The sequence below is a fragment of the Panthera pardus genome, unplaced genomic scaffold (genome assembly GCF_024362965.1).
Source record: "Panthera pardus isolate Hobbes unplaced genomic scaffold, ASM2436296v1 HiC_scaffold_2, whole genome shotgun sequence".
Taxonomy (NCBI): domain Eukaryota; kingdom Metazoa; phylum Chordata; class Mammalia; order Carnivora; family Felidae; genus Panthera; species Panthera pardus.
The window spans coordinates 138,150,881-138,167,249 of NW_026526765.1; the positions used below are offsets into that span (position 1 = coordinate 138,150,881).

At 44.1% G+C, this 16,369-nt stretch overlaps 1 protein-coding gene across 5 annotated transcripts in view; it reads right to left on the reverse strand.

Annotated features, from left to right (window-relative positions):
- Positions 1-16,369, reverse strand: part of SNCAIP (synuclein alpha interacting protein) — a 156,865-nt gene that overhangs the window by 17,425 nt on the left and 123,071 nt on the right. For all 5 annotated transcript variants that reach the window (XM_019469557.2, XM_053907534.1, XM_019469556.2 and 2 more), the window contains exons 6-8: positions 14,727-14,840; positions 7,008-7,133; positions 1,991-2,160 (exon numbers count right to left, since the gene is read on the reverse strand). In XM_019469557.2, the coding sequence (XP_019325102.1) occupies positions 1,991-2,160; positions 7,008-7,133; positions 14,727-14,840 (410 nt within the window). The remainder of the gene's footprint in view (positions 1-1,990; positions 2,161-7,007; positions 7,134-14,726; positions 14,841-16,369) is intronic.

Below are 16,369 nucleotides of genomic sequence, written 5' to 3' on the forward strand. Positions count from 1 at the left end.
ATGAATCTTTAGAAAAAAAAATTCTACTGGATTATTTGAAAGCTCCTCTGAATGGCGTCCCCCCCCCCATACACTACTGGGGGGCAGGGATATTGCTACAATATTTCTGGAAGGATATTAGGCAGCATCTATCCACATTTTAAATACTTATGCCCTGTGTTCTAGCAATTGCCTTTCTAGGAGCTTAGCTTTAGAAATACCTACACATGTACCTAAAGACATGTGTCCAAGGATGTTCACTATGGAAACGTAACTTACTGAGTTATGAGTTTGTGGGCATTTTCCCCTCAGTTACAAGAAGTTCTTAAAGCTCACTTCGCTCCCTCCCCCTGGGGAGATTTGTGTAACTGGGCAGAGGATACTTGGAGGGAACCCCTTTAATGTTTAATTTTGCTTTATTCTTCCCATTATAATTTTTATTTTATTTCTTTTTAAAATTTATTTATTTAGGGGCACCTGGGTGGCTCAGTTGGCTAAGCGTCTGGCTCTTGATTTCAGCTCAGGTCATCTCACAGTTTGTAACAAAATCCCGAGTCAGGCTCTGCGCTGATGGCAGGGAGCCTGCCTGGGATTCCCTCTCTCCCTCTCTCTCTGCCCCTCCCCTGCTCATGCTCTTTTTTTTCCTCTCTCAAAATACATAAAAGAAACATTTTTTTTTAATCTTTAAAATTTACTTATTTCAATTCAACTTCATTAATATACTGTGTAACAATGCCTTCAGGAATAGAACCCAGGGATTCATCACTTACATATAATACGATACCCAGCGCTCATCCCAACAAACATCCTCAATTTTTAAGTCCTGTTTCCAGTGAAAACCTAACTGGGTTTTCATTAAAGAGGGCATTCTAGTAGGGAGGGCAGGAGGGTACACAGAGACCTGGCCTCTGAGACAAGAGCGGGGGAAGTAGGGAGACCAAGGTTTTGTCAAGCTTAGAGAAGAACTGGAGGGTCCGGGGACGTGCCAGACTGTGGCCTGGTTACACCTGTAATCAGGTAAGGCCTCCCATCCACCATACGTCTCTTTTCAACTGGGAAAAAGAAGGTTTTTAAAAATAATTTAAAACACTTCGTATTTTGCTTCTAACATTTAATTTTTAGGGTTCATCCTCCTAATCTGTCAACATGACTCTGAATGCTGATTCCGATTTTTAGTGATTCCCTCCCCAATACGGTAACTGTCATTCGGCTGGTGTTTCCCAAAGTCTGACTTTAATCCTCTAAAGTGCTGTCGGCACCTTGATCTTCATCCTGCTAGACACCTACCTGACAGCTTCTCCACTGTCCCCCTCTCTTCACGCTTATCCTGACAACCTCCCACAAATGGTTCCTGATGTCTAGGTAAGCAGTGGGTAGCCGTTCAATAATCTTGGCAAGAACAGAACTCACTCCATCTAGACCAAGAAGCTTTTAAGTAACATCACGCTGACCGAACACTCTTCTGCGTTCTGAAGAGTCACGAATCGTCTGCTTAATTTTTCTAATAAATTTACTGGTGATGGTTGCCAGATCATCTGTCTGTAATTCCTCAAATACACATTTTTCTTTTGCAAAGCTGGGAAATGGGTCTATCTCTAGTTTTTTGCTTTTTTTGTTTTTTGTTTTTCTCTCTCAGGCACTTTATGATTTCCTAGCACGTAAAGGACAGGAGTCTGGGGACGCTGCCTTTGTGTTCTTTCTATGACCGCTAAGAAGTTGGCCCCGGAGATATGCACACAGAGAGAACCCGTCTGTCATCCCACACACCTTACGTTCCCTGCTTAGGAAGTTTGCTCTGCACTGTTTGTTTAAATGTCAATTTGCCTCTGGTACCTGCGGCACGGGTGCTGGCCGGGAAGACCTGGGACAGAAGAAGAAAAGCCGAGAGAAGAAGGCTAGGAATTCCCTGTACAACCAACATGAGACTGGTACAACCAAAGCACCTGGCTCAAACCTAAGCGAAGTGAGGACAAGCCAGTCTTGGTGGTCACGGCAAGAATGGGTCACTTACTCCTTCAGCTGCTTGGTCAGCTTCACCACCTGAGAGGCCAGCGACATGCAGGTCTCCACCACCACCAGGTACCGGGAGCACAGGGTGTGCCCGTGGCGCTCGGCGCTCTGGGAGGGCTTCTCCCCGGCGTGGTTGTGCATGGTGACATTTGCTCCGTATTCAACCAATGTCTGTCAGAAAATGCAAAGGCACGTGTCATTCCAAGACCTCCCCTGCAACATTTTTGTTTTTTCATAGGACTGTAACAGAAAGGCAAATGGAACTTTTCCTGTTAGTCCCAAACCAGTTACGGGAGACCAGAGCGGGCTGGGGTAGCGGGCGAGGGGGGGCCATGACAAGCAAAAGAGAGGTTCTGGCGAGGTTGCAGGAGCTGCTATCAGACACTTTCCCCAGAGCCTACAAAAGTGCAGCAGAGCCAATGTCACTGCTTCGGATCCCACTGAGCCTCCAAGGAACTGTAAGGGGCGGGCCTGACGCTGTCCCCAGGAGGCTGCCTCCTGAGCAGGGAGAGGCAGTGGTGAGCTGCTCTGTCCCTTTTAGTGTGTGGGCCCATAAAGTTGGGGATGCGAGGGGTGCCTGGGTGGCTCAGTCGGTTAAGCTCCCAACTTCGGCTCAGGTCATGATCTCGTGGTCCGGTCTGTGAGTTCGAGCCCCGCATCGGGCTCTGTGCTGACAGCTCAGAGCCTGGAGCCTGCTTTGGATTCTGTGTCTCCCTCTCACTCTGCCCCCTGCCCCACTCATGCTCTGTCTCTCTCGCTCTCAAAAATAAATATTTTTTTTTTCTTTAAGGAGTTGGGGATGAGTGTAAAGAGGACAGAGTAGAATTTTGTTTACCTGTTCCTATTTGCTTGGGAAGCACGCGTGATCTGTGGATGAGCCGACCGCAGCAGAAAGAAAAAGAACTCGAGAAAAATGATCTGGAGGGGCTGTGAAGCTACCCATACTCCCACCCGTGTCGGGCAAGAACATGACCCATAAATTGAGCAGACGTTACAGAAGGGGCTTGCGGTGAGCTGGCTATCATGCCACTTAGAGAAGGAGAGGGTTCTCCAGCAGCAAGAGCAGGGAGGTGTTACACAGGCAGAGGGAAATGTATGGGGGACAAGGATGTGATGCTAGGGCCAGATGTCCCCTGTCAGGTATCAGTGCGGAGGCTCCAGAGAGGCCTCACCCACCAAGCCCAGCAGAGGGTCAGTATCTGAAGGCTGCCACAGAGGACATTAGTGGCCAACCACAGTGAGCCAAAGAAGCAGTGACAGCTTTCAGGGAGAGTGCCATGACCTCTGATGTTAAGCAAAGAGTCAGTTGACTTTTCTCTCCTATCTCTTCCTTGTCTCCAACACTGATCCCAGAAGAGAGAGGAGAATAGGAATAGGGGATAGGGATAGGAGACAGGGGTGTACAAAGCCAATCATGCCTCTGTCTCCTGGCCAAGTCCCTTGAACCCTAAGTCTAATCTGGGTTGGAGAGCAGAATACTTTGAATCAGAAGACTGAGATTTTAAAAGGCGAAAGATTTATGCGATCTGAAGAGAAACCAGAGTATAGAAGATTGAGATTTTAAACTGGTTTGGAGTAATGTCACGTCGCAAGCAAGCAGAAAGTTATGGAACCTGGCCAAGGTCATCATTAGTAAAGAAGAGAGACTTGATGGACCATGGTTGACACCAGTAATTAAAAAAAGAAAAAAAAAATCAGGGTGCTTGGGTGGCTCCATCGGGTGAGTGTCTGACTCCCGAAGTCGGCTCAGGTCATGATGTCATGGGTTCATGAGACCCAGCATTGCATCGTGCTCTGTGCTGACAACGCAGATCCTGCTTGGGATTCTCTCCCCCCGCCGTCTGTCCCCCACCCCTTCTCGCAAATAAATAAACTTTTTTAAAAAAATTTTTTAACATTTGTTTATTTTTGAGAGAGAGAGAGACAGAGCACGAAGAGGAGAGGGAGACACAGAATCCGAAGCAGGCTCCAGGCTCTGAGCTGTTAACACAGAGCCCGATGCAGGGTTTGAACTCACAAATCGTGAGATCATGACCTGAGCCAGTCGGTCACTCAACAGACTGAGCCACCCGGGCACCCCACAAATAAATAAACCTTAAAAAAAATCAAACTTTTTTTTCTATTTATACTGTGGTGACATTAGAAAAGCTGTCCCATCAGTATTAGTCAACTGCCACAATCTGACATAGTCTTTGACACTATCAAGAAGAAATGTATCTCTGGATTTATATGAGTCAAAGGTACTATTGCTTCCAAAAGAAACACCTGTGATTTTTAAAAAAAATTTAACATTTATTTATTTTTGAGAGAGAGACAGAGAGAGACAGAGAGAGAGAGAGAGAGAGAGAGAGGCTGAGCACAAGTCGGGGGGGTGGGGGGGGGGGGAGAAGAGACAGAGACACACACAGAATCCGAAGCAGGCTCCAGGCTCCGAGCTGTCAGCACTGAGCCCCATGCGGGGCTCGAACCCACGAACCATGAGATCATGACCTTTGCCGAAATTGGACACGTGACCAACTGAGCCACCCAGGCACCCCGAAACACCTGTGGTTTTCAAGTTCCTAGATGGCTTACACCGAGGGGTCATGAGGAACTTTGGAGCCTCCTGGTTTACGGTTCGGAGCCTCCTGGTCACTCACCACGAAAGGCCAATCTGCCCCGAAGCCACTGCCGCCAGCCTGACAGAAGTAGCAGGCAGATCACCTCGGCCCTGAGCTCCTGCAGCCCTCCCAGGGCATCCCTGTAAACACCTGCTGTTACCACTCCCTTGAACCCCGGCCTCTGGCCTCTGCAGTTTTCCATACTCAGTCTCCACCTCACCTCAAAAGGGCCCTTGCGATCGCCCCCGACCCCGGCCTACCCTCAGTCTCTCTGTATCTTTTTTTTTCCCCCCTTTTAAATCTCACACCCAGTGGACAGACCCGCTTCCAAGATTATCCAAGTTTCCACAGCCACGGTATCTAGTGCCAAAAACATCATTTGTGTTAAGTGGAGAGATGAATGGCCTAAAAGCACAGACAGCCTCTGTTCACATATAAAAGAAAAATAACCAAGATCCCAAACAGAATTAGTGATATCAGCTGGTTTTCTTTGGCTGTCGGTCACTTATTAGCTGATGAAAGAAGTTCAAGATGATTAAATATTTGAGGGTTTTGTTAAATGGAAAAATTGAAGGTTTTGGTTTTTATTCAATTATTGTTTTCCTCCACAAAAAAGTCCTGCTACAGTCCTTTCATCTTCCAGAGATCCTGGGAGTAATTTAAATTTTTCTCTTTGCTCTCCTTTCTTATCACTGCTTTTGCAGTGTGGCACCTTAAATGAGAAGATGCACACTTTGCCAACATTAGTGGGGAAACTTCCAGACACTCGGAATACTTCCTTTCAATGTTGCTCTCCAAAGTGCGGACGCTCCAGAGAGCGTTGTGCTGTTACCTCTGCCTTTTGCTTTTATGAACCTCTTGCCTTTCACACTGACAGCTTTTCCAGATCTTCTCCTGTCATTTCCAGAGTAGAGTCCCTTCTACCTTCATAAGCGACTGGTTCTCAATGCCCGGATTTTCTCTCTCTCTCTCTCTAATTTATGTTTGTATGTATGTATGTATGTATGTATTTATTCATTTAGAGAGAGAAAGGGGTAGGGGCAGAGAGAGACGGGGGCAGAAGATCTGCAGCGGGCCCCATGCTGACAGCAGAGAGCCCGTAACTCATGAACTCTGAGATCGTGACCTGAGCCCAAGTCGGACACTTAACAGACCGAGCCACCCAGGCACCCCATCAGATTTTGTCTTTTGGCGACAACCTACCCTGCACACAGTAGGACATCAGTAAGTTCCTGTTAAATCAGCACATTGAGTTGCAATAAAAGAAACAACGTGTAATAAGGTAAATAAATAAAAAAAAAGACCGCTGCTTCCGTAGAGCTGTTCTACACGCCGAGCTTATTCCGAATGTTGTGAACTCATTGAGGTTAAAGGTACTTTCTTTAATCACAGCCTTCAGTCATATGCTGTCAGTCAGGAGGGAGTTTTCTTACATTTCAAGAAGATGTGGTAACACATCCAAAGATGCTGGGTCATTGTCCACGATACGAATGGGGTGAATGGTCTGACTCTGGTAATTACGCCTTCATACATCAAATTCCGGGCCAAATTCAAACTTTGTTTCCAATGCAAAGCCTCTCTTTCCCTCACAGGGTCACTCCTCTTTCTCGTTGGTTACTGTCTCTCTTTGCTTTATCACTCAGGGCCTTAGCATTTTTTAAGAAAAGGGGTTTATCTGGTTTTACATGCATACATGCCCCAAACTTCTGAGGATCCCTCACTGGGATTTCAGCCATGTGTTATTACAATGGCGGCACTGGGTTTAGCTCAGGTTCCTGCAACAGAGCGTTCGGCTGAGGGGAGGATTCCGACTCCTCTTCTTGTGGGAACTCTAGGTGCTCTAAGCAGCCCTCCTGGATCCTCTCTCAGGTGGCTGGGGGGCAGGGAGAAGAGCGTCCTCACCTCTCCCGTGGCTCTGCTCCCCAGCCTTCGTACACCTTTGCACACATAGACCATGGTAATAGTTGTGAGGCATGTAGGGCTACATTGATGAGGCCTCCTGAGGCTGTTGGGTAGAGTGGCTGGCCAACCAAGACCCTGCCTGGCCTGCCTGGCCTGCCTGAGGGCTGAGGGGAGCAATGGCCCTCCAGAGGCCTCCCTGTAATCAATTCTGGGCCTTTCTGACGGCATTTGAGAAGCTCAGCCCTGCCCCAGAGCAAGGGGGCAAACCACAGCCCTCTGTCTCTAGTCCCTTTCAACAGCCTTCAACACTCAAGAAGAAACTTCTAGGACTCTTTAAGCCAACATTTGTGTGGATTTCTGGAAATACAACTATATCTACTTAATTCCTTATTATCGACTATAATGGAAAAAGCTGACTTCACTCACATATTTCTTCCAGTAAACAAAACGTCACTTTTTTTTGTTTCATTGCTTGATAAACTCATTTCTCTCTTCAAAGCAGCAGAGCCTGCGTACCTGTATGCACCCGAGGTAGCCATGCTGTGAGGCTACGTGGACGGCACTGTTGCCATCTGGGTCCACTTCATCCAGCGAGATGCCCTGTTCTTGCATAAACTGAAGAAGCCAAAGAAGAATTTTCTCCTATAAACACACAGACAGTTGCAATTAATGGAATATCATGTCCTAAGTCTAAAGTAAAACACAGAGGCAAGCAAAACTTCTAACTTGGGAAGCTTACATACCACCAGGTTGACCCTATCAGCAGAAAATACCCATTCATCCTGAACTGAAAATCCATGCTTCTCTCTGACTTGAGTCAATGTAAGAGGCACGCTCAGAGACTCTTAAGAGCAGGAAGTTATGTCAGAAACGTTCTTGTTGCACTGACATCCACTAGAGATGGAAAACTGATTTGTAGAAATTTGAGTACCTCCTCAAAGTCACACACCTAGACAGATCCAAAGTGAGGGCCAAAATCGAAGTCTTTTGATGCCAAGGCAATGTTCGTGTTATTTTGTTACACCGTCTTTAGGGTTCAAGAATATTATAAAACCTCAGACACTGAGATAAGCAACTTATCCTTTGAAGTTGATAATGCTTCAACCATGCCTTCCTAATCCCAGACCTCTTGCAATCAACAGGCTGTCAGAGAGAGGCAACAGCTTAAGTTGCTTAAGCAGAAGAACCTCACCAAAATAAAACCAGGACCTTTTGGATTTTTCTGACCAAATGTTGGTGGGGTTTTAAAGGTAAAGGTTTCCCTTATTCTGCGTTATTCACCCAATGTCTGAGCACAACCTTTCAAGAGCAAAGACACAGAGTGCTCAGTGTGTTGCCAAAATCCGTTTGCATTTTACCCACTGGGTCTTTTGTGGTATTTTCATGTTATCTTTGGCCTCAGGAGAAAGCAGGGGGATGGGATTTCACTGTTTTAAAATAGAAGAATTAAATACAATGTTAAAAAAAAAATAAGAGAGTGGTAAAAACAACAGCGTGAAGTTCAGTGAGTGGAATTTGACATTTAAAAGGATGATCATGTGTTTGAAATAGCCTTGAACCTCTCCTTAGCCTTCTAAAGGATTTTTTTTTTTTTTTTCCAGTTACTTGCTCGGACTGGTCATGAACTTTTATACTTTTCTGGATTAAATTTGCCTTCACCTTCTGAACATGCCAACTAATCTGCTAAAGGAATGTTGGATAAAAACAGCCAACCCCTTCAGGGCTTTGCCCTTCACAGGGGAAGCAGGGCACTGTTTATGAAGGCATTGGTGACATCAGGGACAGAATGAATATTCCCACCACACTCTTTCCATGTGAGCAAGCAGAGAGTAAGACCCCTAAAGAGCAAGAAGAGAAAAATGTAATGAATGCCTATAAACTACCAAGAGGGCACCCAGGGAAAGCAGGGTGTCAGCGGCAAAAGCAGACAGACCTTGTAGAACATCAAATCCTGAACATCCCTGGAGAATGAGGTGGAGAAGGAAGGCCCTGGAGGCCAGGCTGGGAGCTACAATCTGGATAAGGGTAGACTAAAGTGCTTGTCCTCTTTTTCCGAGGCAAATGTGGATGGGGGTTTGGGGCTGATATTTGGATCAGAGCAGGTGATGCTTCAAAGGCACAAGGTAGAACAATTTTATTTTTCCTAATGAGGAAGAGGTATTACTTTTATTTGGAGACAGATGATTCTGCCGTGTGATCTTGGAAGACCTGGGTGGGTGGACATATCTCAGGTTAACAAGCATAACCAACTGGTTTGAAGTCAATGGATAAGACATGGAAACATCAAGAGGGCAGGCTGTCGTGATTCGACTGGTGAAAAAGACGGCCCTGTCATCTTGGTGGGTCATTCTCAGGTATGCGGTGACCTGGTTTGCTCTATGATATTCCATCATGGGATGTTAAAGTGGCAGAGTGGGAGAGATTTTAGGAGTCATCCCATTCGAACACCCTTGTTTTACCAATCAGAAAGCCAAAGAAGACAAGTATATATTCTCTGATACTCTAGCAGCAAACTTCTTTAGCAAGTAAAGTTCAGGGGAACGCAAGATAGTCAGAAATATCCTATACGTACCTTCTCGTCAGGCACATTTTCATATTTTTCAGACTCAATTAATAGCATAGTGGAGAAGTCTATTCTTCTATTAACGATAGGGTTGTAGAAAATGGGATATAGCATTTCATACGACTAGATATTTTCCCCTATAAAAATAGGGAGAAGAATCTGGACACCTTGACTTTGCAGGGGCTTGAAAATCTGGGCAGACAGGCCACGGTCTGTATAAGGCAAGAGCTGCCTTGGCTCCTGATGGTCTTTCAAGTCAGGTTCAATCCATGTTGTTTGATAACCTGCCTTCTTTTCTTCTGATGCCATGGATAACTCTCCCTTATAATTACATTCCAATTCAAGACACAAGACTTATATAAAGGAAGAACCATTATTCTACTGTTCAGAACAAGGCAGGTCTTTGCCCAGCACCTCAAATTTCAGTTTTGTGTTCGGTAGTGGGCAATTTACTTTAATAAGAAGCTACAGAATCAGCCTGTTCTTTGATAAACTTCATGAAAACAAAAGGTCTTGAATTCCCGGGTTTGGGTAAAAGCATGGTCAGCATCCAGTCTCAGAGAAAATGCCGTTTTCTGCTCTGATTCGGGAGAACATGCCAGCAGAAATCGATGGGACTATAACGTAAAGAGTGACTTACTCGACCAATATCTAGTAAGGAGAAAAAATACAGCTATTTTCTCCAACTGAGAAGGGCCTTATGAGATACATGTGTATTAAATATACATATGCAGTGATGGCTACCTCTCTTCTTAGACATTTAGCGCTCTCTTTCTGTGCACACCTGCATGTGTGTTGTGTGCTGTGTGTGTCAGGGAGATGTTTAAAAAATGTCATTTCTGATTTTCATTTTGCCGTAATTCACTGCTTTCAGAGAACATCCAGTGAAGTCGTAAGGATCGAGAGGCCCTTCTGTATTATTTCCATTTTACAGACTGCCTCTCCAACTTAACATTCTACCCAGCCGCCCACACACTCATCTAGACGTTCGATTTTTATCTATTGACTGAAAACTTCCTTCATGTCCTGGTTTCCTCTTCTGGGGATTTTCTGCTCTTTTGGTAATCTGTTTTATTGGGGCATTTTGTGTGTTGTTAAAGGCAATGCAAGTCGTTTCATGGGGCAATTAATACATGTAATTTATGAGATTTGCTGGACAAAGTCTAATAAAAAAAATGTCACTGCAAAGCGTTCCACAGGTCTCTTGTTGGCCTCAATCAGTAAAGTGTCTACAGTTTTCATTATGACTGTAAGTTCCAAAGGAGGCAACTTCTTCTGCAATCAGAGATCATCGAATCTAATATACTATCAAAGGTAGAATTCAGTCTGTTTTTTGAGATGTTAAAATGTAAAAAAATGGCCAGCCACAATTTCAGGGTGTCATATATTGTAAGATAAATGCAGAATCCAGAGACGGTAAAATGTGAACAAAAAGTGTATCCGAGAACTTGTTAAACAGGTTAAGGCCTAAATCATTCGTTGTCAAGATTCCCTTATGTTTTACTTATGGTGAAATAAGCCAATTGAACAATATTGAGATCAATAAAACAGGAAATTGGAAGATACCCAATAATCGTAAGAAGCAACATTTATCTAATGTCTACTATGTGTCAGCAACGGGCAGTGTTCACATGGCTTTTTGCCCCCTGGCAAATAAACCACTTTTATCTCCATGTTAGAGATGAACAAACTGAGGTCCAGAGAGATCTTTTCTGTTTAAAAATAATAATAAACGTTTCCAAGACCCCTGAGCTAGTAAATGGCAGGGCTAGGATTTAAGATCAGACACGGAGCCACTGTTCTCCAGGCCTCTGCTATCTGTCTACTCAGTATGAGTATCCTCAGCCACTCACTGACCCATGGCCCCTGAATCCGTAATGGACACACTCATTTTGCACGTTTGGGTCACAGAAAGCACAATTAACAGCTCATCAGTCTGTGGGTTTATGGAGCTCTGTGTTGCTTACGCTGTTTCAAAGATCAGTCCCTGGAGAGCGGATGGGTGCTTCGGCTAATCAGACATTTTTCTATTTTGCTTTTGTCTGCAATCTCAGTACTTTGAGTGTTGTTTTCTTATTTCTATCCGGTGACAGTGAAACAATCAAGTCCACAGAATATTTTGCTTTTTTAAAGTCGATCGTGGAAAAACAATCGCACGTAGCCTCTTGCCTGCATGCCTATCGCTGTAGGAATTGCTGCTCTGTTCCTTTTTTTCAAAACTTGTCCCTGATCATTCTATCCCTTTGTTTTTTGTTTTGTTTTGTTTTGTTTTGATCTGTTTCAGGGCCAACATTTCAAACGCCGAATGCGGGGTGCCTGGGTAGCTCAGTTGGTTAAGCATCCTGTTCTTGGTTTCGGCTCAGGTCATGATCTCATGGTTCGTGGGTTCAAGCCCTGTGTCAGGCTGCGAGCTGACGGTGTGGAGCCTGCTTGGGATTCTCTGTCTCCCTCTCTCTGCCCCTCCCCTGCTTTCTCTCTCTCTCTCTCTCTCTCAAAATAAATAAATAAACACAAAAAATAAAATGCAGAATGCACCCAGTGTAGACAAAGGTGCTCTTGTACACGCTGAGTGCTATGAGGGAGATTGTTTTCATAGCAGGATGTCCTTACCAAAAGTGACAGGGGAGACTCAGAAACACAACGGTCATAAGGAACACAGAACCCACTGAACCAATGACCGGTGCAGAATGGGCTGAAGCCCCCAAACTGCTGAGGGCACTACAGCTTTGCTGAGAGCGTGGGCCAGACCCTCAGAGCCTTCGTGGTAAAATAAAACAGCGCCGTGACACAGGTTAGCTTTGACTTGAGACAATTCTGTCTCTACTGTTTGGCCGGCAAAAACTCTCTCCAGGGACAGCAAAGCAGGCCGACTGGAGGACATCCCTGCTTTTTCCGGGAGTTTCCCCGCAGTTTTCACCTCCATGCTCCCTGTGGCTAGTGCTGCTCCGTACGATCAGGCAATGGAATAATTGCACCCTCTGAGACTTCATGTGTCAGGAGGAGGAAAATCAATTCTTATCACCCCAAGATCTATCACTCCAGGAGACCGCTAAAATCTGCCGGCTGCCCTGCAGTACCGTAGTCTTTAAGGTAATTTTTGCGAGAAAAAGGACACAAATTGGGAGTCACGTAGAGCCCCTTCTTTGAGAATCTATATGAGGGGCAGAGGGCAACTAAAATAAACCAAGGGAGGAATTTTCCTCTGTTCTATCCTTTCCAGCAGTATTTACTGAAGAAACAAAAGTAGAGCACACTCAAGTGCCTGCCTGATGCAGAAAAACCTGCATGTGCTGAATCCATTAGAAAAATGTTCAATAACAGTCTTCCTTGTGAAAATATTAGCCTTGTAACGGTTCCAAGTTCAGCATCTCCACAGGTTACCTGTTACATAAGTGCCTGCGGCGGATGCGGGATGGCTGGGCAGAGGAGGACTCGTGGTTCTAAAGGGCCTCGATGCCTTCCACTTGGGGAGGAGTGCTCTCCGAAAGGCGCTGCTGGGCTGCCCTGCTCAGAGCCATGCTCTGGGTCATTAGAAAGGCCTCTCAGCTTGAAATAACAGCTTGAAGATTGATATTAGCGTGAGTCAAACGTCTGATGTGGCTCTTCTGCGAGGTCCCCTATTTCCGTATTTTCCTCTAATCCAGTCCAGTAAGCCACAGCATCACCCAACCAGTCCCAGAAAGGACACGTGCGCTTCTTTGGTCCTGACGGCTTCACAATTGCAAGAAACCCACTGTGAGAGGCGAACAGAGAAGCTGGCACACATAAGCAGCATTTCCCGACACAAAGAATGCCAGGGGCCCAATTATTTACTTAGAGTCTCAGAACAGCAATGCAATCCCTTCCTCCTTTTCTTTGGCAAGCTCTACCAAAAGCACAGGTAGCCTTTCTACGGGGATGGAAAATTCCTTGCTAGGCTTTAGATAAGCTGATGAAATCAGGAGCACGAAACGATTATTCAGACGGTTTGGGAATAAATTACATTCAGTTTTATACTGAAAATGATTTAGGAAGATCATCGGTGATTATATTCTTTTGGTCATTTGAAAATTCGATTCTCCCCTTTGCCAGTACAAGCCAAAAAAGGGCATCCTCAGCAATTGCTTAGGAACTGTTATGGTTGTTTGTGGAATACTGTGACTGGGGCTCGCCAGGACAGGACACTGAGAAAATGGAGTAATTCTTTCAAAGACGGTAGCTTTGACAAATTGTCAGTGTTCTTTCTGCTCTTTTCTTCATGTCGTAAATTTAGTACCAGGTACTGACTTCGATGACCTGTGTATCACCATGTGTTGTTAGACGGAATTGTAAGAAAGTCTTCCTCAGGTCAATGCCGCTGGGAACAGGCTATAGGAATTGCCTACACAGGCAGATGCAAAACAGAATCTGGTCCTGAAATCAGAGGGCCTGAGCTGAGGTGCACTCTTTGCTTACTAGGCACTGGAACAAGACAAGTGTAAGCCACTTAACTTTCTTCCTTGACTCTCACCTCCAGAATGGGTACAGACAACAGGATCCAACAGGGTTATTTTAAAGAATAAGCGAGATAATGTACACAAACTCCAAAGGCTTGGTGCCTGGCACATAGAGTGAACGTTACATATTAACATATACATATATGTTGTATATGTGTGTCACATACATGTTATATATATGTCATATTTATATATATGTGATATATACATACACACACTCATACATACATATATGTGTATAATTTATATTCACTGAAGTTACCATGGTACAACATAAACTATTACCTAACATGGACTCGCACTAAAGAAAGACTGCAGTCATATTCTCCAAGGGTATTTTTTGAACTTGAGATTGTCATGCTCAGAAAAGCTTAATCTCTTGTTGACAATACCACAATTTACTGCCACCAGGACGGTTTATGAAGCCAAAGGGGATATGGTTATAGGCATGAGAAGCAATTTTCTTTGCCACAGACAAATATGATTAAATCTATTTTAATACAGTGCCGACTCTATTTATTTTTTTAAGGCTGAGGTTGGCACTCTGTGGTTCCAATTTTTTAGAAAATATAATTTATACTTACTCCTCTCAAAGGGACTTACTGATGATTTTTGTACTCCACACCCTGGATTGTGATCTGTGTACATCAACTACTCACACTGGGATTTCCTAAGGTAGAAACTGGTTGTAACTGCGAATGATCTAGTTAGTGTGTTTGCTCATCTTAGAGATTTCCTTGATTAATATCTTACTGAAGATTTTCCTTTCAGTGTTGGGTACGAGAAAATGTATCATTTTCCCTTTTGACGACAGTTAAATGCATTTGTTGTAGGAAATTTGGAAAATACTGAAAAATACAAAAAAGAAGATAAAAGCCACTTGTAATTCCGCCTTGAGTGGTAACAGCTGTGAACATGTTGTGACACAGCTTGTTTTCTAATCTTATTATTTACGTCTCTTCCTCTTTCTCTAGAATTCAAAGTTGGTACCAAATTATAGGAATGGTTTTATAGCATACGTTTCAATATTTTATAATGTATGTTTTTTCCCATAAAATTCCATCATATGTATGTAGCTTCATTATTTATCCAATATCTTATTATGGAATATTTAGGTTGTTTAAAACATGTTTTTCATTTAAAAATATTACAATGAAGTGACTGCTTATAAATCTGATTATTAAAAATTCCTCATACCTGACCAAAGCAACCTGCATAATGAATGAGGCTTGGAAAATCCTTAGAACAACTCAGTTCGGCAATGGCCTCGGTTTCACTCACCATCCAACGTACACACTCCAACTGACCGTTCTAGATTGGCAAAAAGAAGAAAGAAATTCAAAGTAATTCAGGTTTGAAAAATACCTCATAGGGGCACCTGGGTGGCTCAGTCAGTTGGATGTCTGACTCCTGATTTTGGCTCAGATCATGATGTTACAGTTTGTGGGATCCAGCCGTGTGTCAGGCTCTGGTGGTGGCAGAGCCTGCTTGGGATTCTCTCTCTCCCTCACTCTGTGTCTCTGTCTCTTTGCCCCTTCCCTGTTTGCTTAAACAGGTTCTCTCTCTCTCTGCCTCTCTCTCTCTCGAAAATAAATAAAATAAACTAAAAAAAAAAAAAAAAAAAAAAAGCCTCATCGGGCACCAGCATAGCTCACTTGGCTAAGTGTCCAACTCTTGATTTTGACTCAGGACATGACCTCACACATCAGGTTCGAGCCCCACATCGGGTTCTGTGTTCACAGCACAGAGCCTGCTTGGGCTTCTCTCTCTGTCAACCTCTTTCTCTGCCTCTCCCCTGCTTATGTTCACTCTCTCTCTCTCTCTCTCAAAAACAAAACAAAACCTCACAGACAGTAATTTTGCCGAGGGAAAAAAATCACATGAATTTTGGTTCTTGTATTTGGCTTAATTTATTTGCAGTATAAGCATATCATGTATTATACTTCTGATCTGTGGTTCTGACTCAAAATCAGTTGGGGAATTTTTACGTAAATGCAGTTTCATAAACTTAATCAGTTGGTTTAAATCACTTTATTGAGGTATTCAGTACTATAATACTATAAAACATACCCTACCCTGTTTTAAGCATGTGATTTGAAGAATTTCAACAAATACATACTCTCTTGTAACTACTGCTCTAATCAAGATATAGAACATCTCCAGTGCCCCCTTTCCCCCAGTCTCTAGCACTCCAGGGTCTCAGGTCCTCACCTTTGCCCCAGGCAACCACTGATAGGATTTTTATTTTATTATGAGCATTCATGCCTCTGAGAGTCCACCGTGCTGCTGCTTGTATGAAAAGTTTGTTCTTTTTTACTGCTGCCAAGTATTCCATTGTATGAATATACCAATATCCGTTTATTCATTAACTCTGAGAATAGGCTTTAACCCTTGAGAATTTGAAATGGCAGGATTCCAAAAGAAAGAAAGAAAATAATCCTATTATACTGGCTCCAATGCTACCTGCACTGGAGGCTTTGGGGACTCTGTCCCCAAAGCGCACTGGCTTTTTCCTCCAGTGCTGAGATCTCAAACTGTGCAAACCAGGAAGGCAGCCGTGACATGTATAAGCTAGTCAGGAGGATCCAGACTTTGGAATGGATTTAAATCCTGAATCCACTACTTAGTTACAAGACCTCCAACAAGTTGCTTCCCCTCTCTGATAGTCCGTTTTCTCCTCTGTGAAATGGCAGGGATAGTAGTAATGACCTCATACAGTTACTGGGAGCAGCAGATGAGACAAAGCATGTGAGAGTCCTTGGCACACAACACTTATTACCTCTTACTAGCAGCACGCTCTTTTAGATCCTCTATAACACCAGCGAGACGTTCAGCCGCCT